Raw genomic sequence first — 24203 nt, forward strand, 5'->3', positions numbered from 1 at the left:
AACAGACAGAGACAGAAAATATGAGAATAAGTATCAATCCAGAAATTCCAACTTTCGACTAAATAGAAATTTCTGAAACAGAGTACAGAAAAAACAAAAGGGAGAAAATTAGCAATGCAACAATACAAAGAATTTTCCTGAGCTTGAGGATGCACGTCTCTCTGTCCCTCCGTGTCCCATAAAGTGCCCAACACCGTGAATGAAGAAAGGCCATGCCAAGGGCATTATTGTGGCATTTCAGAACCTTTAGGAGTCAAGATCTTAAAATAAAGAGAAAAAGGTTACCCACAAAGGAACAAAAATCAAAATGACATCAGAATTCTCAACAGCGACACAGGATAACCACTGCACAATGCCTTCATATTTCTAAGGAAAAATTATTTTCAAACCAGAATTCTACTTCTGACCAAACTATCAACTGTGAAGGCAGGATAAAAGTATACTCACATAGGCAAAGATCACCCAGTCTTCTTAAGAAGCCACTTGAGATTTGTTCCAGAAAAATGAGGAAATACAACTTGGAAAAAGAAACACACAAGAGCCAACAAAAAATGGATCTGACTGGGGAGGGCCATCAACCAAGGCCGCGGTACTTTTCTGGAAAGAGGGATGTAAGTGGTGATGGAGTGGGATAGGATGTTGGGGAGCTAACCCTCATCTACCAGAGCAGCAACTTAATCACCAAGGACTAAAATTGAGAGATATCGGCATAAACATTATCTTTAGAGGTACGGACATAAACGGGTTGAAAGTTGTTGACTTTGGGGTATGTAAATGGTGGTTCAAGAGTGGTGATAAAGGTCTTAATTACAAGTCTTTGGGTACCGCGTGGCTTTTAAACTGTACGCATGTATTCCTTCGATCAAAATGCTGTACTTATCAACAATGAAGAAAGTATGTACCCTTAGTGTTACCTGATAGATGCACTTAGTGATGTGTGCTTTGATGACGTGGGCAAAGACCCATGTACACGATATCCACTGTTTGTAAAGTAGAACCCAAATGTTTGTGAGACCAAAAAGACTTAACAACTAAAGCATAAATCTTCACCATTCGCACAGCAGTTAAATAAATCACCGGGCTGTAAGGCACGAAAAGAAATGAGATATTTCCCTGTGTGGTCGTGTGGAAAGGCCTCCGTGCTATCTCGTTCCATGAAAAAAAACAAGGCGCAAGAGAGCGGTCAAAGAACGCTCCCATAAATGTATTGTAAAAGGTGTATACGGGTACATACGTGCTTCTCTTTGTAGAAAACTTGTGGAGAGTTATAGAAGTCACTGTTAAGCTGTTGCTTCTAGGAAGTGGGACTGAGGGTCTGAGGAGAGAGGGAGATTTCATATTTATTACCACTAATTGTTCACTGCGTCCCCGCACTCCATTTTTAATGAAAAGAAAAAACCTGCTAATATGAACTTACTAATCAATCCAGTTGAAAAGAGCCAGTGAGTGCCCACAGTAAGGTGAGGGCTGGGAAGCTTGGCAGCTGGGGCACAGTCACTCGACAAAAGCTCTAGGGCTTTCCAATGGGAGCCGTGGTCCCCAGAAGAACAGGTGCGTTGGCCAGGATGGGCGGGAGGCAGGAGCGAAGCTGGCCTGGAATGTAACTCCTCCTCTGTTCCTTTGTTTCCATCTAGTGCCTGTTCTGAACAATTTCAGTGCAACCACACCAAAAGGAATCCTGACTATAATTATACCAATTTTGACAACTTTGGCTGGTCTTTTCTGTCCATGTTTCGGCTGATAACCCAAGATTCCTGGGAGAAGCTTTATCAACAGGTTATCTAATTACCCTCCCTCCCCCTCCCCCTCCTCTCCCTCTCCCCCCTCCCTCCCTCCCTCCCCCTCCATCACTCATCGACATTTCTGTCGTTTGTTCATAACTTGCCATCCACTCCCCGCCATTGTCCTCTGCTCTCCGTCCTCAGCAGTTGTACTGTTAGGTTCTACTTCAGATATGCCGTTAGAAACGCCAAAAAAAGTGCCTCCTTTTCCTAGAAATGCTGCCCCTCTCCAGATTCCCTGCAGCCTGCGGTTCTGCTACCCAAGCTGGGGTTTTCAGGAAGCATTCCTTTCTCTCCTGCCTTTTCAATTCTAAAATGCAAATACCCTTGAGAAAGTCATCATAAAGTTCTGAGACTCACATGGGAGTTCAGGGCCGGCCTCTCCTCACTGATGGGCAGCAGGAGCCCCCCGGGAACGGGAGGCTATCCATGATGCTGCTGTGGGCGGCTTAGCCAACCGGTGCTGGGGGCGGGCCGCTTGCCACTGTGCTGTGTCTCCTTGAGGTGACGGTCACCTCCTGCGGAACAAGGCTTCAGACGCAAGCGTGTGCTGTGTCCTTTGCAGACCTTGCGTACCTCAGGGCTTTTCTCAGTCTTCTTCTTCGTGGTGGTCATCTTCCTGGGCTCCTTCTACCTGATTAACTTAACCCTGGCTGTTGTCACCATGGCTTACGAAGAGCAGAACAGAAACGTAGCTGCCGAGACCGAGGCCAAGGAGAAGATGTTCCAGGAAGCCCAGCGGCTGCTGAAGGAGGAAAAGGAGGTAGGGACACGCAGCGTCAGACAGTGGGGTCTGCTTAGGGGGTGGACTGCAGAGGTCACGAAGCCTTGAGCCTTAGGCCGGGGCTCAGAGCCTTCTCTACTATGCTTTTTGGAGAATTTAAGCCCCTTGAAGACTGGCTCTGCTGCTGTTCTTACTGAGCTGTCCAGGCACAGAGCTCTTGAGAGCAGGAAATCCTCGGTCTTCGGAGACCTGGGCCTTGTAGGACAGACCCCAAACCGGGGCTAGAGGATAAAATATACATATATGTAAATTAAGGCTGTGCTCCAGGCTTGTTTATGGGAACCCGGAGATGCTTGTATTCAGGGCCTTCGCTTGCCGAGGCTTTGGGAAAGTACAATGGTGCTCTAGACACAATAGCCATGACTACCTCTCCCTTCTTGAAATTCCCGTCATATTTACAGGCCATTCTCATCGTTTCTTGGCGTCTTTACATTTTTCCAATTCTAAGACTTCAGGAACATGTTTTGTTCTCTTTCTCATCCTCCACGGAGATTTGTCAGAGGGAGGCCCCAACATGTTTAATACCGGCATCATCAGGCACAGACACGTATCGAGTGCCGTGCTACGGTTTAGCGATAGAGACATGAAAGCATTAACCTTGCCTTTGAGGCTGCAGTCTCTGTGGATAAATAAACAGGATATGTCCCTCTGGTAAATAATAACAAAGCTAGCACATTCCAAGTCGGCGATGAGCAATCTAAGTGGGTGGACGCCTCCAGAAGGGAGGAGAGAACGCTCACGAAGGTCAGGTCATTTGCAGTGTTTTATGGGGAGGTATAATCTGTTTATTAATTGCTTTTGTTCACTTTCTAAGGCTCTGGTTGCCATGGGAATTGACAGAAGTTCACTTAATTCCCTTGAGGCATCATCTTTTTCCCCAAAGAAGAGAAAGCTATTTGGTAACAGGAAACGAAAGTCCTTTTTTTTGAGAGACTCTGGGAAAGACCAGCCTCCAGAATCAGATTCTGATGAAGATTCCACGAAAAAGGCAAGTCTCGGCCCAGGGATTAATGATCCTATAGCACCGTTAGGGGGACAGGTCAAGTTGTCAGCCTAATTGAAGGGATTCATTCATTCATTTAGTCATTCATCCATTTGCACATACTTTCCCACATCCATGCATCTATTCAACTACCCATTTCTTTACAAACATCTATTTGAAGTGTGGACAGGGTTTACCAGCCACATGGCACTGGGGTAGGTACGAGGGCTATGTGAGATGTCTGACACAGACGACTAACGATGAAGACACACGAACAAGGAGGCAGTTATTGTTTAGTATGACAGCTGACATGATGATCACATATGGGAGAACAGAGGAGAAGCCCATGTCTTAGTGGGGGTTCCTTGCGAAGCAGACCCTGAGACGTTAAAGTGCAGGCAGATTATTTGGGAAGTGATCCCAAGAAGCACCAAGAGGAGTGAGAAGAAGGGTCACATGGAAGATAAAGTGGCCAACTAAGGTTCGTCATTAAGCTGGTTACCACTGAAGGCGCTTGGAGGTTAATCTCCGTGGAGTGAGGGCAGTAGAGTATTTATACACCCACTTTGGTCCATCATTGGTTCCAGACTGCTGGATTCAGGTGACAATCATTTTCCTGCCTTTCTGACTTTGTGTTCATTAGGGCAGAGGGTGGTCAGGTCGCCAGAGAAAGCCCTCAGGGAGGACCCGGGGACATACAGACCCAGCCAGCGGCAGCATCTATGACTTGGGGGTGGGGGTGGGGGGCGGGAGAAGAGCCATGGATCAGAAGAGTTCCCAGAGGAAAAAAGCATCCGTGCCCAAAGGATGAATTAGTGTTTCATCCCTGGGGAAAAAGTGAATGGAGCACCACAGGTAGAGGGAGCGGCACACGCAAGGGCCTGGAGGCAAAGGAGAGCGGGAGAATGTGACCTCGTAGAACACTTGTGAGTGTGTGTGTGTGCACGTGCATGTGTGTATGAGGCTGGAGACGGCCTGGCAAGAGGCTATAGCGGTAGGATGGGGTCATCACAAAAGGCCTTGAAGCCGAGCTGAGGGGCTCACCCTTTACTCAGGGACCAAGGGCTAAGCGGTATTGAAAGTTGTTTGTTTGTTTGTTTAAATACTTATTTATTTTTGAGATAGAGAAAGAGACAGAGTGCAAGCAGGGGAGGGGCAGAGAGAGAGAGGGAGACACAGAATCCAAAGCAGCTCCAGGCTCTGAGCTGACAGCAGAGAGCCTGGTATGCTACAGGGCTTGAACTCATGAACCATGAGATCGTGACCTGAGCCAAAGTTGGACGCTCAACCAACTGAGCCCCCCGGGCGCCCGTGAAAGCTTTTGAGCAAAAGAGTGACTTGACCAGGTTGACAGTTTTGAAATCCTAGATGCACTGAAGCGACCGGACCAGAGCAGGACGAGACTGGAGGGAACCAGTTGAGAAGCTGTGGCGGCCATCCAAGTAAGAGGAGACAGGGGCTTAAACTGTGGTGAGGGCAGGAGGATGAAGAGACAATAATGGTACAGTGATTTCCAGAAAAGAAAATTTGGCACTTGACTAGATAGATGCAGAGAGGGGGAAGATGCCAGGTTGACTGCTTGGGTAGCCAACGTGATGGACGGTAGGTTACCGAGACCGGAAAGGGGCTTGTCCTGGGGGAGGGAAGGATGGCGAGCTCAGTTTTGGTTGTGGCAAGTTTGAAATGCCTGTGGGGCATCCTAGCAGGGATATTTTGTAGGCCGAGCAGATATGAAGCTATGAGGGGTGGAGAAAAACCCTATCTTTATCAGTGTGGTGGGGGATGTTTGAACATGTTTTAATTGTGGAGAGAAAAATCGGAGGAGAGGAAAACGTTGAAGATACAGGCCAGGGAATAATGGCGAGAGCCACTTTTCTGAGATGGGAGGAAGAGGTGAAGTGGTCGGAAGGGAGGGTGCATGCCTGAGGGGAGGTGGGGAAAGGGGGTCGGGGGCCTTTACAGAAGTAGGTGGGCAGACCTCGTCCATTGCTGTGTGCAGTTCTCTGGTGGAGTGACAGGGACCCATCTTTCAGTTTAGAGGCTTCTCTAATGTCAGACCATAGCATATTGAAGAGCCTGCAAATATTTTTTAATATTTTGAAGGTTTTTTTTTTCTCATTTCACAAAACAATAGACCAAGAGCAGACAGCTAATAAAAAGTGTCTTTTCCCTAAGCCAAAATAGGAAATAGCTATAGAAAGACTACAGGTTGCCTTTAAAATAGCTTATCCTGGGGCACCTGGGTGGCTCAGTCAGTTAAGCATCTGACTTCAACTCAGGTCATGATCTCACGGTTTGAACCCCGCATGGGGCTCCGTGCTGACAGCATGAAGCCTGCTTGGGATTCTCTCTCTCTCCTCTCTCTGCCCCTCCCCAACGCATGCTTTCTCTCTCAAAATAAATGAATAAACTTAACTAAAATAAAATAGTTCCCTCTGGGGCCACGGTTGGTCAGAACTTCGGGGAAACAAGTCATTACGGGTAATTCTCTAGGTAGCTGAAGATTTATGTACTGTCGTGTCCAGAGACTTTAGAATTGTAGGTAAGACGAGAGTCGAGCCCCCAAGCACAGCCTGAGAGAATGCTTGAGGTTTAGTATATAGACTTTGTCATATTTATTTTGGCTGTTCTTTTTAGTTACTGACTGTTTCAAAATCAATTTAGGCAGCCATTCTAACCTGGCCCCGATCCACCCTTCTAAATGTATCTATCCCCCCACTCCTGCCACTCAAAAACATTATTTCTAATTTTGACTTTTTATTGCTTTTGTGTCCTGAACCGTTTATTGTTCCTTCGTTTTTTGTAAAATTTTGTTTGCTCTTTGTTGACAATGAATAAATCACAGAGAAAGAAACATTTCCATAGTTAGGATCCTGGAAATGTGCATACATTAAAAAGTATGAATGCCACCCTGTATTTTAGTTATTTATGAAATCTGAAACAGGAAAGCTGAACCTTCGTCCTGCCATGAGATGGAAGGGAGCAGAGCTATATAAGATACTAAGTCTTTTCCAGGCATGTGGCGTTCAGAGTAGCTTGTGACCTTTTGAGGAGGGGCAGTCCCTTCCCTTTGAAGGTCTACCATGCCTGCCTTCTCTTACAGCCACACATCCTAGAGCAAACCAAACGGCTGTCCCAGAATCTGTCAGTGGATTTCTGTGATGAGCACGGGGACCCCTTCCAAAGGCAGAGGGCCCTGAGTGCTGTCAGCATCCTCACCATCACCATGCAGGGTAAGCTCTGCCCTCCTGGCCCCAGGGACAGCCCAACTGCAGTGACGTCCCTCCATTTTCCTTCTTTCCATCTCCCCCAGAAGCCCTCTGTAGCCCCTTCTGCTTCCTGCAGAGTGACTTCTTGTGCCTCTTTGGAGCATGGGAGCCAAGTGGCTTGAGGAAGCAGGCCCACCCTGAGTTGGCCCTTGGGTATTGGTGGGAACTGGCTAGCTTTGGCATGTAGGACCAAGAGTACAGACAAGACCCCCACCCTTACCCACCCTGATCAGGCCAGGCAGTCACAGGGGGTCGCAGTGGCAATGACAGTGACCAAAGAAGAGACGACACAGAAGTTTCCAGAAGGTGACGGTTGTCATGGAAGTTAGAGTTAGGAATCTGGCATGCAAAGTGGAAGACCTGTGTAGATAGGCTGGAATCATCTGACGGACCTCATCCACAGCAGGTAACCAGGACCCCCAACTGAGGGGTTGGTGTTCAAAGGCAGGACCCAAGTCCTTACAGGGACGGGGTCAGGTTCGTCCTTAGCACTTTTGAGCCCTATTGCATCGCTTCATTTGGCTTGTATGAGTCCCTTGAAATGGTGCCAGGGAAATCGGAAATCAGGGGTACAGTGGCCTTGTGGCCTGAATTCAACCTGCTGATAGAGTACCTTTTGGTTCAAAACAAAAGATGCCCCTGCCTGAATACCTGGCCTTCCTCTGAGCCCTGGTAGCTCTGTGTGCCTCTGGTAGAGCTGTCACCGTGGTCTGCCTCGAATGAACATAATTTGAGCTTATACCTTGCTCTCTCATGGGTTCACAGCCTGTGAGTGTTGACTTCCCCACCTGTATCTCTAACGGTGCAGCTCAGCTCCCAGATGCTCAACACAAGTATAAAGACTGGATGTACATGGCTATACCACAGGGAAGTTGTATATGGCAAACCTTTCTGGCTGCACCCGTCAGCGCCCTTCTTGGCTGATCACGTTGTTCACAAGAGACCGTAGGGAAGAGGGGGGGAAGAGAGTGGAATGCACTCAGGCAAACAGCGGCCACATGGATTCATAGCTAACTACTCAACTGCTCTCCCATTCTCCTTCTCCAGAGCAAGAAAAGTCACAGGAGCCTTGCCTCCCATGTGGGGGAAACGTGGCGTCCAGATACCTCGTGTGGAACTGCAGCCCCCAGTGGCTGTGCATTAAGAAGACCCTGCGAGTCGTGATGACCGACCCCTTTACTGAGCTGGTCATCACCATCTGCATCGTAATCAACACTGTCTTCTTGGCCTTGGAGCATTACAAAATGGACCAGAGTTTTGAGTATATGTTGTATACGGGGAATTTGGTAACTTTAGGCTTTTTAAAATATACAAATATTCCAAACTGTGACTTATAACTCTTTCAAAGTCTAAACATTTTGTAAGTGGCCTAACCTAGCCTAGGTCCCTGGTCCCCTTAAGTAGACTCGAGGGCAAATGCAACTGTTAGGATTTTGTTTTTACTCGTTTGGTAATTTTTCCATGGCCCCTGTGTTGGCCCTCTGGTATGCCAAGGCATCTCTTTAGCCATCCAGTGGTAGGCCAGAAGGCAGCAGACATCTTAAAAGGTCAGCTATTTGGCACGATCTTGGGGGCAAGAAAACATTAATGATGTCCAGAGACCCTTGGTAACGTGTCTCATGGTCCCCAGTGATGCTGATGGCATCATTTGTCACAAAATAATGTGACGGCCATTACTAGTTATTATTCCCCCTGGAAAGGTGGGCCAGGGCGTGGCAGCTGTGGGAGGCTTGCCTTCCCAGGAGGGAAAGCTTATGCTTATGTGCAAAGCTTATGAAGTACAATGCTTATGAAGGCGGGGTGGGGTTCCCGACTTGAGCCTGCTTCAGTATGTTTCTCGTTAGATGTATCTAATCCAAGTTAAATTGGGAAAATTAAGGTAGGAGAGCAGACGTTTCCTGAACTGCTCAATTTATTGTTCCCGGAGAAGGCATTTTTCCCGAGGATTAATTAGTCTCCTAAATATCAGAAATAGCAAATTACCTGCTGAACGTTCTATCCTAATTAGCTAATGAGCGAATAGGCTAAAAATCTTACCAGAGTATGTAGCCATTTTTTCTTTTTTTTTTTTTTAAATTTATTTATTGTTTAATTTACATCCAAGTTAGTTAGCATATGGTGCAACAATGATTTCAGGAGTAGATTCCTTAATGCCCCTGACCCATTTAGCCCATCCCCCCTCCCACAACCCCTCCAGCAACCCTCTGTTTGTTCTCTATATTGAAGCGTCTCTTATGTTTTGTCCCCCTCCTTGTTTTTATATTATTTTTGCTTCCCTTCCCTCATGCTCATCTTTTTTGTATCTTAAATTCCTCATATGAGTGAAGTCAGATGATATTTGTCTTTCTCTGACTAATTTCACCTAGCATAATACCAGCTAGTTCCAGCTACATAGTTGCAAATTGTAGCCATTTATTCTTAAAGTTTTATTTTATTTTTCCAGCTTAAAAAAGTAACGCATGTTGTTTTTTTTTTAATTTTAAAAATAAGGAAAGTTTTAAAGATGAGGGGACTACAAAGCAGAAACTTATTTCCTATGGTCCTGTTAGCAAAGATGATCATTTTTTAGCATTGCAGAGGATTTCTAGGCAATATGTACGTATGTGTTTTTTAATTAATTATTTTACGCTGATCGGAACCCGCTATGCCCATTGAATCAGAAGTTGGTTCACAGAGCTGCTTCCATGCATCAGGTTTAGGTAACTGTCACCCTCAGTTCCAGGGCCCCTCAGGAGGAGCAGGGATCCAGTGGGACCACAGTGCAGGACCAAGGTGGCTCTCCATACAGTCTGCATTTAAGTTTCTTTCCCCAAACTGCCCTTGGGAGGAAGTGCCCTTGTGGGTGTGTGTGGGTCAGATGAGATTTCATGCTGCTCGATGAACCTAACACACATGGTCCCTTCTAATAGGCTGGTGTCTTCTGGGCTCTAGGCCAGCGTATTCAGCTATCTCCTGCTGACGTATCCCAGACATGGGCTGACAGTGTTATTTCCCTTGGAGACAGAAAGCTGTGCCCACGAGACCATGGTTCCCGGCTCAACAGAGTCAGCAGAGCCATCCTTCATCACCTCCTGGTGGATGGAGTTATTAGATCAGTTCCAGAGAATAACCCCAAAACCCAAAGTCATGCCCCTAGACAGGGCTTTCCAGTTGCAAAGGTGGCCTGTCTGTCCATCCCTTCATTTTCTGATCCAAGTGTGGGAAATGACAAAAGCCACCCTCTCAGATTTCCCACTGATTAGACGTTCTGGGTGTTGAGGTGAAGCTGCATTTTGCAGTCAGAAGTTGGATAATTGAGTGACATTCTTCTTCACTCTCCCCAGAAGTGGTGTAGAAGGAGGCCCAGGGACATTGTTGGTGTCTGAGTTCACAGGCAGTGGCTGCACCCGGCCCCCTGAAAATTGACACGAAACCTGCATTGCTGGCCACGTGCTTCCATTCCCTGCGCCCCGTTCCCTAGGCACACGATATGAGGGTGGTATCCACCTCATCTGTGCCCCCGCAGGAGCGGGGGAAGGAGGCTTTGGAGCCCTGAGTTCCCAAGAACACATCCGAGCCTCCCTCCTCTGATGGGTGGACGAGGCTTTAACTGGCCTGTGGAGGTTCTGTGGGACTGGACTTGAAAATGGACTCTCTAGGCTTTGGGACAGCTTAAATCGGGGGAGTACGTTGAGCTCCCGAAAAGCCATGAGCAGCAGTTGAGTCGGCTTGCAAAACCCATGGTCCCAAGGCACGTAGGGTTGCTGTAGGGCTAGACGGCTTAAGCCTGAAGGGGACAGGAGGGGGAGGAGGAGCTCAAAAGGGGACAGGGATCAGTCCAGCACAATTAACTGGAACAGGTAACACTGCGTGCTTTTAGACTCTGGTTGCCGCTTTGGGCAGAAGTAGATAGAAATATTTAAAGGGAAAAGTCTGATACGAGCTTTGGGTTTTTTGGTTTTTGGTTTTCGGTTTTGCCCCCTTGATTTCTATTTGCCTATCTTGGATTTATCTTTGCCTATTCCCCCCTCCCTTTTTTTCTTTTTTAACTTGTGTCACTTTATTTTAGGGATTTTTAAAGATAAATAGTACGTCATCAAATTATTTATAAAAATGGATCAGCTGTTACTTTTAATAAGGACGTTTAAAAATCATTTCTGGGGTGTTTCTTTTTCTTTTCCAAAGCTGTAGAGTCCTATAGCTGACAACCTTTTTATATGACCTTATTTCATACTATTGTTTCATCCTATTATTACTTATTTCATGCTATTGTTTTCATATTTCATATTATTTCATACTATTGTTTTCTCATATCTATTTATTTGTGTATGTGTGAGAGCGAATGTGCTATTTGCTATGAAGAAATGCTTTGTTTTATCGTCTGCAAAGATGTGGATGATAGATGATGTCGAATTTGGCTGCCGCTTATTCAACACTGCAGTGTTTTTCAGCCTGTATTTATCTAATTTTCAAAGACAAAACCAAAAACATATATTTGTGTCCGTGGAAATCACATCGTTTAGCGCTTTCTGTAACTGTTGCCCTTCTTTTTGATTCTCCGGTGTTTTGTTCTGGAATAAGGAACCCTGCATTCTGCGAGTGAATGTTTAGGATTATACGCCAACTCACTTCTCCTTTCAACCATGACCAATGCGGGGTTTAGCCCATGGTATTCATCATAGAGGCTAAGCCTACATATTGAGTTGCTCAAAGATGTTTCCTGTTCCCGGCCATGTTTTTTCAAATCTCTGCTCTGGGCCCCTTTTAAATCTTTTTCTGATCAAAGTGGTTGGGTGAACTCCTCCTGGGTTCTGCTTTATGGAGGATATTTATCTTCAGTTTTCAGAGCTGCCGTGTACTCCCCACCTCCCCCATTTTGGAACTTTCGTTGACATTGTAGAGGAACTTCGAGGAGGGATCGCTTGACCTTTCCTATCACTCTGCCTTATTTTCAGCTGAATGGGAAATAATATTTATTCTCTACACCGATGTCTGCGAGTTTGGGAACACTGGAATGGGCACTATGGGGAGAGGAATGGGGGGAGAGGAGCCAAGTAAATCAAAATGCGCTGTATTTCTTCGTGACTTCTGCAATTCCCTTGGACCATTCTTAGAATTGTATCTTCAAGGAGCAGTAGCTCCCTTTTCTCATTCTTCCCTGTCTCACTGCAGGTTTTCACTGGCATTTTCATGGCAGAAATGTGCCTAAAAATCATCGCGCTCGATCCCTACAACTACTTCCGCCGAGGCTGGAACATTTTTGACAGCATCGTCGCTCTTCTGAGTTTTGCAGATGTGATGAACAGTGTGGTTGTAGGAAAGCAAAGTCCTCTGTTTTTCCATTCCTTAAGAGTGGTAAGGCACTTACTGTTGTATTTGACTGAAATGCCTTAGCTGCCAGGATTGACGAGAGTCTTGAGTGAGTTCAGTGGCTATTTTGCACTCAACTTGAACTCCTCTTGCCTTAACCAGAGACTCAAAACTGCGCTCCCCCTGCCACCCAGGTTTTGGATATTCTTGGGAGTCCACGGGGGTCTCCTCCCAGCTGAACCCCTACCTCCCCACTCCCAAGATGATCGTTTAGGCAAGCAGGTGCAGTGTTGTGTCTTCTGGTGTCAGGATTCTGCTCCTTGATTAGCATACCACCCCTCCCTCCATCTCTTCCCCACCACCCACCCCTGAGCTCTGAGCCAGGCACCCTCACATCTGGGCTCACCAAGGTGGGGTGAAGACCGACAGGCATGAGGTTCCGCCTCACGGCTTTCAGGGCCACATTCCCATCCTGTCGTCTCGGCCCTCCGTCTACTGCTCATGGAGGCATGCTGGTGACCTTTGCAGAGGCACCTGGTAGGAGCTGACCCGAAGGAGGGCTGAAAGGTGAGGAAAAGTACTGTCTTCAAGGAGTCTGGCATCTAGAGACGAGACAAGGCAGGGCCAGCAATGACCATGAGGCAAAGTAGAGAACGTGACAGACCCCATGAGAAGTATGGATAGAAAGCTGCAGAGAGACCACATCTAACAGGGGAAGCAGGAAGCCAGAAAAGGTGGCCTTTTGTCCCCTTCCAGAGATTTGCTGTTGATTTTGGCAGGGATGAGATTTCCAGGAGTAAGACAGTTGCCCCAGTTACAGAAGGTGTACATTTTATACTTGGGATATGTTAGGCGTTCACACTGCCCAAAGTCATGCGTCATTTTAGGCTGCTTTCCTGAAGTTTTATTGGTGCTCAGGTGAGCAAAATTACATTTGCTTTACGATTGTTTAGGCTTATTACAGCCATGCTCTGAGGGGAGGGACTCTGTGGAGTTGTCTATATGAGAACAGAACCGTGATTTCCCCCATCTACCCTCTGGGGACACAGCGCTGATCCTTCTCTTGGGTCATAAGTCTTACTGACCTGAAATGTTTCTCCCAAACAGTTGATAGGATTGTACTTTGGAATGAAATCCATTGGTTTACATTGGAAGTTAATGTAGGAAATGACCTATGAACGTAGTTGCCACGTTGTCTCCTACAGGGTCTATAAGGTTCCAGGGAAAAAATGTTCTTTTTGGAAACAGCGTGTGTGTTTTGAGTAGCTGATTGCTTTTTCTCTCCTGGGTAAAAATGTCATATTACTCTCATCACTGTTAGACAGTTTAGATTCAGACTTGTGCCCTGAATTATGTCAAGCAGGAGTTAGCAGTTTTCTTCTGTAAAAGGCCAGATGGTAAATATTTTCAGCATTATAGGCTAGGTGGTCTCTGTCGAAATCATTCAACTCTGCTGTTATAGCACAGAAGTAGCCACAGACATTCGAGAAGAAATGGACGGGACTGTATTCCAATAGAATTTTATTTATAGGCGTGGACATTTGAACTTCATACGGTTCTCACGTGTGATGAAATACCCTTCTTTTGATTATTGTCTAACCATTTAAAAATGTAAAAATGTAAAATATTCTAAGCCCTTAGGCCATACCAAAACAGGCATTGGCTGGATTTGGTCCTTGGGCCAGACTTTTTTGACTCTGGGTATAGTATTCTATAGTATTCTATAGTATAGAATTCCAAAACATTTCATGTTATGCAACAGACACGTATGCTTAATTCCACCATCATGACTCCAAAGTATCATTTAACAAAAATCAGAACAAAATATTTCTTTTCTTAAATTTATTTAAATTCTAGTTAGTTAACATATAGTGTATATTGGTTTCAGGAGTAGAATTTAGTGATTCATCACTTGCATATATCCCAGTGCCCATCCCAACAAGTGCCCTCCTTAATACCCATCACCCATCTAGCCTATCCCCGTACCCACTTCCTCTCCAGCAACCCTTAGTTTGTTCTCTGTAGAATATTTCTATTTTTATTTTTTTTTAACTTTTTTAATGTTTATTTATTTTTGAGAGAGAGAGAGCGAGAGAGAGACAGCGTGAGCAGGGGAGGGCAGAGGGAGAGGGAGACACAGAATCCCAAGCAGGCTCCAGGCTCTGAGCTGTCAGCACAGAGCTTGACGCGGGGCTCCAACCGTGAGATCGTGACCTGAGCCGAAGTCGGACACTTAACTGACTGAGCCACCCAGGCGCCCCAAATATTTCCATTTTTAAAACAAAAAGTAAATATGGGTGTTAGCGTAGGACAAGGAGTTGATGACTATGTTTAGGATGGGTTTGGCTTTGAAAAGATTTTTGATAATCCTAAATGCTGTGCTTTGGGAATGTGTCATTTACTACATAGCTGAGCAGATGGAATTTGTCTTTAACAGGCTTTTCTTCCACTTTCGTTTATTGTCTGTTTCTACAGCTAAGGGTTTTCAAGTTAGCCAAATCCTGGCCAACTTTAAATACACTGATAAAGATAATTGGTCACTCCGTCGGAGCCCTGGGAAACCTGACTGTGGTCCTGGCCATTGTGGTCTTCATTTTCTCCGTAGTTGGCATGCAGCTTTTCGGCTCTAAATTCAATTCTGTAAGGAATAACACCAAATCCTGTGGCCCTACAGTCCCATGTTTACGACGCTGGCACATGGGGGACTTCTACCGTTCCTTTCTGGTGGTATTCCGCATCCTCTGTGGGGAATGGATCGAAAACATGTGGGAATGTATGCAAGAAACCAGTAAACCGCTGTGCGTCGTCGTCTTTCTGTTGATCATGGTGATAGGAAAACTCGTGGTGAGTGTCTTATATCTTTTTTTTTTTTTAATATATGGACTAAACGGATGCATTACCTTCTTTTGCAATGCTTCGCTAGTGATTATTACTCTAAATATAAAATTATGCATGTAATGTTATATGATACTAAAATATGCATTTGAATTTGACTTGAGGAAATTATTATAAGCATGAAACAAAACCTCCTTGTCACACACCGCTCATGTTGACTGATGCCTCAATATCTATTCTACTACAGGTGATTATTCTAAGATAATTGTATTCTCTTTGTCCATGAATGGCTGAGGTAGGGATGTGTGACTTAATTTGGGCAATAAGACGTAAAGGGATATCTAGTAAGGAAGATTTCTTGTTCTTAAAAAAAAAAAAAAAAAAGGGATGAGCTAAAAAAAAAAAAAAAAATGGTCCTTTTACTTTCCCTGGGCCTTTTTATTAAAGACTGATTCGTCTCAGAGCTGCAAACATTATCCAAGCAGGAGAAGAGCCAGCCTAACACAAAGTTGTTAGGAAGGTAGAGGGAAAAGGTGGAACGAACCTATCTTCGTGTTCCCCATGTTTTATTTTTTTATTTTATTTTATTTTTTGAGAGAGAGGGAGAGAGAGAGAGAGAGAGAACACGCACATGTGTGCAAGCAGGGGAGGGACACAGTGGGAGAAAGAGAGAATCCCAAGCTTGGGACGGGGCTTGATCTCACAACTGTGAGATCGTGACCTGAGCTGAAATCAAGAGTCAGACGCTTAACCAACTGAGCCCCCCAGACACCCCATCCCCCTGTTTTATTTTCAAGTGTCTTGTTGTGTTACATTTTCTTGTTGTGTAAGTTACCTTGAGTCTATTACCTGCAGCCGGAAACATAGACACTATTAGCTAATTGGGTACCCAGTAAAGATATGAAGAGACAAGAGACACACAGGACATCTGACCACAAGGTCTTGAGAATCAAGTTGGGGCTATCGTGCAAATATAATGAACCATCCGCATGAACACCATTGCTTCATCCTATGTACGAGATCAGCGTTGTTAGAAAGACAGTAAGTGATACAAAAGTTTCAGAACAGGGTATCACCAATGGGAGTGGGAACGGAGTGTTAACAAAGGATGTGTGGAAGATACAGTACTTGAGAAGGGTACTCAAGAGGCAAGGAGGTGGCGCCTGGGCGGCTCAGTCGGTTGAGTGTCCAACTTCAGCTCAGGTCATGATCTCACGGTTTGTGATTTCAGGCTCCACATCACTCTCGCTGCTGTCAGCCCAGAGAGTGCTTCGGATCCTCTGTCCCCCCTCTCTCTGCCCCTCCCCTGCTTACACTCTCTCTCTCTCTCAAAAAAAAAAAAAACATTTATAAAAAAAAAAAAAAGAGGCAAGGTGGACTTAGCAAAGAGAGGAAAGCATGAGCAAAGATCCACAGTTGGGAATTCTTATGGTGAAGCTGAGGGAGAGTGACGAGACCCATTCGAGCTCATAAGATACGCCTCCCTGAAGGCAGTCTATTTTTGAGTGGGTGACAGCCACAAAGGCGCTTGAGGAGGTAAAGATGATGAATGGGAGGGTGTGTAAGTGTCAGCAAAAAATCCCCAAGTAGGAAGCTGATGAGATGATCTGAATTTAAATTGATCCAAGCTTCAACAGAAGAGTCGCAGATTCGATTCCAACCCCTCCGGCTCAGTCCCAATACTTTGTTGTGGTTCAGGCAACAGGACCTAAAAAGCCTGCCCAAAGCACATCCTCTCTCAAACTGTACCAACAGGAGAGGACTCCACGGCAGTATGAGACATCAGACCCATATCCCTGTGGGCAATTCCAGGAAAACCAAGGTCAGGATTTGACGGATCCCCAAGGAATATACATGGCCACACAGCTCTGCTTTACCGTGGCCAGGGTTTACAACATCTGTTGCTTGTATGTAGACAAGCCAGACTTGGGCTGTTTGCATCATTTCCCTTGCGTTTTTCTTTTACCTTGCTCTCTTCCTCAATTTTTCTCCTCTTATTCATTTTATAGGTAAACTTTTTTATAGGTAAATGCCAGAAGGACGTAGAACTCTCATTTGAGTTAGTTTTGGGTCTTGGGGGAGAAGTTGCTCCGGAAACCTACTGTATCTTCCCGTCTGCTAAACTTCCTATTCCCCTTGTGTCTCCCCTCCCCCCGCCCCGCCCCAGGTACTCAACCTCTTCATTGCCTTGCTGCTCAATTCCTTCAGTAATGAGGAGAGGGATGGAAGCTTGGATGGAGAGGCCAAAAAAACCAAAGTCCAGTTAGCCCTGGATCGGTTCCACTGGGCTTTTTGCTTTGTAATCCATACTCTTGCGCGTTTTTGTCACACGTGGTGCAGGAGGCAAACGTTACCGCAGCAAAAAGAGGTGTCGGGGGACCCTCCTGCCAAAAGCAAAGACATCATTCCACTGGTCGCAGGGGTGAAAAGGGGCTCGGAGACCTGGGAGGAGTTCGGTGTAGTCACGTCTGCACCAAAGACCTTGAGTGTAGAGCATGACCGGACTTGGTTGGCCCCACTTGCAGAGGAAGAGGATGATTTTGAATCTTCAGGCAAAATCAATGCACAGTGCGTTGCACCACCTGAGGCTGGAAAACAGGTACGAAGCTTCATACGTAGACGTAGAGGTCACATGAAGGGAGAGCTGCCATGGGGCACTGGTGGCCCGCCCTGTTCTGAGCACCATGCAGTATTTGCGTGCACATCCTAGTGCCGGTTCGAATCGTGGTCCCGCACGTACGGAGGTGGAGAGATGGCAGAGGAGTCCAGAGAGGAGCGAGATCAGAGTGGGCCAGGGTGACAGGGGAATCAAGTGACTGTGGTTGAGCCCTAAAAGAAGCGTAACGTTTGGATTAGCTGAAAGGTGGGAAGTGAACGGAACAGCACAGAAAAGGAGATGGTGGTGAGAACAAAGTCTCTGAAGGGACCAGTAGGCGAGGAGTGGTGGGAGATGAGGCGGTCAGGGAGTGGCAGGGAGCTGAGCGCCCTAAATAAACAACTACAGGCTTCATTCTGGATGCAGCTGGGCTGTCTCAATATTCCTGAGTTTTCCACAGTGGTTGTAGCATATTGCATTCCCATTAGCAATCATTGTAATCATTCTAACGGGTTTGTGGTGGTATCTCATTGTGGTTTCAAGTTTCATGTCACTGATAAATAATGATATTGCATAATATATCTTCATTGGTAAAGTATCTATTGTCCACTTTATTTCTTATTATTGAGTTGTAAGAGTCTATTACATATTTTGATACAAGTCCTTTGATAGGTATAACACCGCACATATTTTCTAACTGCCTGTGGTACAGCTTTTATTTCCTTCCCGGTATCTTTCAGTGAGCAGAAATTTTTAATTTTGGTGAAGTATCACTGATCAATATTATTCCTATGGTTCGTGGGTTTTCATTCCATTCTAAGAAATCTTTGCATAACCCAAAACTGGACATATTTTCCCATATGTTTTCTTTGAGAATTTTACAGATTTAACTCTCAGGTTCAGGTCTATGATCCATTTCAACTTAATTCTTGTGTATGATATGAGTTGAGTCATTTTTTCCTGTATATATGAGTGATTATAGTACCGTATTTTGAAAAGACTGTTCTTAGCCCACTGAATCAACTTGGTATCTTTGTCAAAAATCAAATTGGCTCTATCTGTTAATATTTTTATGTTATTGTAAATGTAATTTTTAAAATTTTAGTTTCTGAATGTTCGGTATTAGTACATGGATATAAATAAGCTTTTGTGTTTTGACTTTGTATCTATCCTGCAGTGTTGGTAAACTGACTTATTAATTCCAATAGCTTTTTTGTAGTTTCCTTAGGATTTTCTAGGCATATAAGTATTTCATCTGTAAATAAAAACTTCTTTTTTTTTTATGTGGGCTTTTTTTTTTCTTGCCTTATTCCATTGGTTAGAACCTTTGGTATAATGTTGAATAGGAATAATGGGAATGTATTCCTTGCCTTGCTCCTGGTCTTAGTTAGAAACATAAAGTCCTTTCCCATTAAGATCTTAGGGGAGGAAGTTCCCTTCATTCCATTTGCCAGGAGGTTTTATTTTTCTTTTAAATTATGAATGTATATCGATTTTTCTGAAATACTTTTCCTATGTTTATTGGGATACTCATTTTTAACATTTATTTTGGATGCTAAATCACTTAGGCATTCCTTGGATTATCCCTAGTCGGGCATGGTATATTATTATCCTCTTATGTATGTTTGCATCCAACTGGCTAGTATTTTGTTAAAGATTTTGCATCCCTAGGTTTTTCCCTTATAATGTGTCTGCCTGGTTTTGGTGTCAGGTTAACATGGGCCTCCTTATAATATGATCACCACCATAGTATTAGCTGACACCTCTATCATGTCACATAATTATTTCTTTATTGTGGTAAGAATATTTAAGGTTTACTCTCTTAGCAACTTTCAAGTATATACCATAGTATTATTAATTATAATCACAACACTGTACATTATATCCTTATTCATCTTCTAACTGAAAGTTTGTATTTTGGGACCAACAACTACCCACTCCCCCCACCCCCCACCCTCCAGCCCCTGTTAACAACCATTCTGTTCTCTGTCTCTGCAAATTTGGCTTTTTTAGATTTCACACATAAGTGATACCATGCTGTATTTGTCTTTCTCTGACTTGTTTCACTTGAGCATGATGTCCTGGGGTCCATCCAAATATTATCAGTTATAATTGAGGCTAGAACATTGTGTGTATTGTTTCAAATATTCTGTTCTTTTCTCTCTTCTCCTTCTGGTATTCCCATTACATGTATGTTTCACCTATGTAGCTGCCCCACAGGTCTTACGGATTCTGTTCCTTTTTCCCCCCGTATTTTTTCTCTTTGTCTTTCAGGTTTGGAGATGTTTATTGAGATAGCCTCAAGCTCAGAGATTCTTTCCTCAGCTGTATCCAGTCTACTAATAGGCCCATCAGTGACATTCTTTATTTCTATTACAATGTGTTAGATCTCTAGCATTTTTTAAATCCTTTCTTAGAATTTTCATCTCTCTTGCTCAATTTGCCTGTGTGTTCTTGCATGCTGTCTACTCTGTCCATTAGAGCCCCGAGTATTTTAATCATAGCTGTTTTAAATTCCTGGTCTGACAATTCCAACAACACTGCCATATTGAGACTGGTTCTGATGCTTGCCTGTCTCTTCAACCTATATTTTTTGCCTTCTAGTATGCCTTCTATTTTTTCTTCAGAATCAGACATGATGTGCTGGGTAGATGGAAATGCTCTAAATGGGCCTTTATCAATGTGTTGGTGAGGTTTGAGGGGAATGAAGAAGCTCTGTGGTCCTATGATTAGGTCTCAGTCTTTTAGTGAGCCTGTGCTTCTGGACCGTGAACAGTGCTTCTCAGTGTGGCTAGTGTGAGCTAGAGTCGGGTATTTCCCACCCCTGGGTCAGTTAGGTCCTGATAAAACCCCAGCAGGTTAGGCTCTGGTTAGTTTCTCTTGAGGGAAGGGCTTGTTAAGAATGGAATTCTCTAGCATGTTTCAAAATGGTTCCTTTTACTCTCCCCCTGCTGGAAGCAAGTGTGGCTTTTTCTCCTACATTTACTGTGAGAACCTGGGAGAGCTCTAAGAGTTAAAACTCACAAATGTGTGGGGGCCTCTGTTGACTGGGTCCCCTAGGACTTTTATCTCTGAGACTTGTCCACACTGAGCCTCCAGCAGTTTGTCAATTACAGTTTAGGTTTCCCTCCTCGGGGACTGATTCCCACGGAGGATTTTGCTCCCGGGCTTCCGCTTTGGTAAATTGTGATTCTCTGTATTATCCTGTCTTTCTCTCCAATTTGGGGCACGATAATTTGCCCTGGACTTATTTCTCTTATGGCTCTAAGAAGAGTTATTGGTTTTCCAGTTCGTTTAGCTTTTCACATGTTAGGATGGAGTGGAGACTTCCAGGCCTTCTTCCATGTCAGACCAGAAACTGGAAGAGAGAGAGAGAGACAAAGCATAAACAGGGGAGGAGCAGAGAGAGAGGGAGACAGAGAATCTGAAGCAGGCTCCAGGCTCTGAGCTGTCAGCACAGAGCCCGATGTGGGGGCTCAAACTCACAAACCCTGAGATCATGACCTGAGCGGATGTCACTTAACCGACTGAGCCACCCTCCGTGAGAAGTTTTTAAATTACAAATTAAATCTGTTTACTTTGTTATAGGAATTACAGGGCTATTCTGATTTTCTGTTTCTTCTTGTGGCTGTTTTGGTAGTTTTTGTATTTCTAGGAATATGTCCTTTTTTTGAAGTTATCTGATTTGTTAACATATAGTTAATCATAACATTTCCTTGGAATCCTTTTGGTTTCTGTAAGGTTGATAGCAATGTCCCCCCTTGTTCCTGATTTTAGCAATTTGATCTTTCATTTTCTCTTGGTCAGTCTTATTAAAGTTTTGTCAATTTTGTTGATCTTTTAAAATAATCAACTTTTGATTTTGTTGATTATATCTATTATTTTCTGAATCTCTGCTCAAATACTTACTGTATGCTTATTTGTGCTTGTTTTGAGTTAGTTTTCTCTTCCTCTCTCAGTGCCTTCAGGTGGAAGGTTAGGTTATTGATTTGAGATGTTTTTTAATTGTAGGTATTTATAGCTATAAATTTCCCTCTAAGTGCTACTTTAGCTGCATGTACCCGACAAATTTTGGCATATAATATTTTTATTTCCATTTATCTTAAAGTCTTTTATACTTTAAGCCTTAAAGTCTAATATCTTTTGTGATTTTTTCATTTGACTACAAGTCAAATTGGTTGTTTAGGAATGTTTTGTTTAATTTCCACATAGTTGTGATTTTTCAAGTGTCTTTTTGTTCTTCCAATTTTATTTCATTATGATCAGAGAACACAGTCTGTACAATTTCAATACATTTAAATTTATTGAGGCTTGTTTTATGGCCTAGCATATTGTCTATCCTGGAAGTGTTCTGTGTGCATGGGAGAAGAATGTATATTCTGCTGTTAGGAGTTGAGGGTTCCACAGGTGTCTTTTCAGTATAATGGATAGGTCATGTTGTTCGAGTCTTCTATTTCTATCTTCTACTTAGTTGTTATATTCATTTTTGAAAATGGGTTATTGAAGTCTCCAACTATTATTATTGAAGTGTCTGTTTCTCCCTTCAATTCTGTCAGTTTTTGCCTCATATATTTTCTGGCTCTTCTGTTAGGTGCATACATGTTTATAAATGTTGTATCTTTCTGATATAGTGATTTGTCATCATTATAAAATGTCCCTCTTTATCTCTAGTAAATTTTTTTGTTTCAAACTCTGTTTTGTATGATATTAATATAGTTATTACAACTTTATTCTGGCTTCTGCTTGTATGATAGCTTTTTCCATTCTTTTACTTTCAAACTGTTTGTATCTTTGAATCTAAAATGTCTCTTCTGTAGACAGTACATAATTGGATCTTGTTTTCTTATCCAGTCTAACATTTTCTACCTTTTTTATTATATTTTTTGACCCATTCACATTTAATACTATTATTGATTTAGTTTATCTACTAATATTTTACTTTTTGTTTTTATAAGTTCCATGTGTTTTTATTCCTCTTTTCCTCCTTTACTGCCTTATTTTGCATTATTTGAGTATTTTCTTTTTTTTTTTTTTCCAACGTTTATTTATTTTTGGGACAGAGAGAGACAGAGCATGAACGGGGGAGGGGCAGAGAGAGAGGGAGACACAGAATCGGAAACAGGCTCCAGGCTCTGAGCCATCAGCCCAGAGCCCGACGCGGGGCTCGAACTCACGGACCGCGAGATCGTGACCTGGCTGAAGTCGGACGCTTAACCGACTGCGCCACCCAGGCGCCCCTATTTGAGTATTTTCTAATATAACATCTTAATTCCTTTAACGACTTTCACATCATTTCTTGAGTTACTTCCTTATTGATTGCTCTAGGAGCTGCCACATGCATCTAACTTCTTCAGAATTGATGTCTGATAAGTTAACTTAGTTCTAATGAGATACAGAAACATTACTCATGTGTAGCTCTGTTCCCTCTCCCACATTTTTGTACTATTTTTATTATACATATTACATTCATATATGTTAAAAACACAACAATACACTTTTATCATTGCTTTATATAATTATATGTTTACTAGTGAAGCTGAGAAAAGAAGGAAAACAAGTATCTATTTATAGAGTTTATTAATTTTCTCATTTATCATTTCTAGCTCTCTTCATTTGTTTCTGTGAATGTGAGTTACCTTCAGGTGTCATATCCTTACTACAATAAAACTTTGCTCCTGGTTGCCTCTTTGGTATTATTGTTCTCACATATATTTTATTTTTATATGTTACATGTCCAAAAATACGTTAATTTTAAACTGTTTCAGACGATTTATTTGGAAATCAGAAGGGAAGAAAAGAAATACGCATTTTTCTCATCTTTTATAATTACAGACTTACCTTTACCTCCACTCTTTACTCTCTTGTGTGCACTTTTACTATCATTTAGGATCACTTCCTTTCAGCCTGAAAGATCTTTTTTAGTATTTTTTTGTAAGGTGGGTCAGCTAGCCAAGAATTTCCTTTTTGTTAATCTGGGAATGTCTTTATTTCACCTTCATTTTTGAAAGATAGTTTTGCTGGATAATAAAATCTTGGTTCACATTTGCTTTTTAATTTCCGCACTCACGGCATATCATTCCACTGCTTTCTAGTCTCCATTGTTTCTAATAAGAAGTCAGCTGTTAATTTTGTTGGACTCCCATGGTACATGATGAATGGCTTCTTTCTTGCTATTTTCAATATTTCCTCTGTCCTTGGCTTTCAGCATTTTTACTATGGTATATCTATGTTTGGATCCCTTTGTGTTTATCCTATTTTGAGTTTTCTGAGCTTCTGAAAGGTGTCGATTAATATTTTTGGTCAAAATTGGGAAGTCTTCAGCCATTATTCTGCTCCTTTCTCTCTCTCCTTTCTTTGTGGTTGGTGTGCTTAATAGTGTCCTACATTCCTCTGAGTTTCCTTTAGGTTTTCTCTCTTGTTTCTTTCCTGTGCTCTTTGGATTGTACAATCTGTACTGATCCCTCTTCAAGTCCACTGATTCTTTCTTCTGCCAGTTCAGATGTACTGTTGCTCAACTTAGTGAGTTTTTCATTTCCGTTATTACACATTTCAACTCTAGAATTTTTATTGGTTTTTAAAAAATATTTTTTTTAAGGTTTATTCATTTTTGAGAGACAGAGAGAGACAGAGCATGAGCAGGGAAGGGGCAGAGAGAGAGGGAGACCCA

General features: G+C 43.4%; 1 protein-coding gene across 1 annotated transcript in view; it reads left to right on the forward strand.

Annotated features, from left to right (window-relative positions):
- The window catches only part of SCN11A (sodium voltage-gated channel alpha subunit 11), a 96140-nt gene that overhangs the window by 32633 nt on the left and 39304 nt on the right, over nt 1–24203 (forward strand). Inside the window, exons 9-16 of the mRNA XM_045436520.1 lie at nt 1635–1776; nt 2347–2544; nt 3380–3553; nt 6651–6780; nt 7864–8102; nt 11968–12150; nt 14581–14949; nt 17108–17539. Coding sequence (XP_045292476.1) covers nt 1635–1776; nt 2347–2544; nt 3380–3553; nt 6651–6780; nt 7864–8102; nt 11968–12150; nt 14581–14949; nt 17108–17539 — 1867 coding nt within the window. The remainder of the gene's footprint in view (nt 1–1634; nt 1777–2346; nt 2545–3379; nt 3554–6650; nt 6781–7863; nt 8103–11967; nt 12151–14580; nt 14950–17107; nt 17540–24203) is intronic.

This window comes from Leopardus geoffroyi, chromosome C2 (genome assembly GCF_018350155.1).
Source record: "Leopardus geoffroyi isolate Oge1 chromosome C2, O.geoffroyi_Oge1_pat1.0, whole genome shotgun sequence".
Taxonomy (NCBI): domain Eukaryota; kingdom Metazoa; phylum Chordata; class Mammalia; order Carnivora; family Felidae; genus Leopardus; species Leopardus geoffroyi.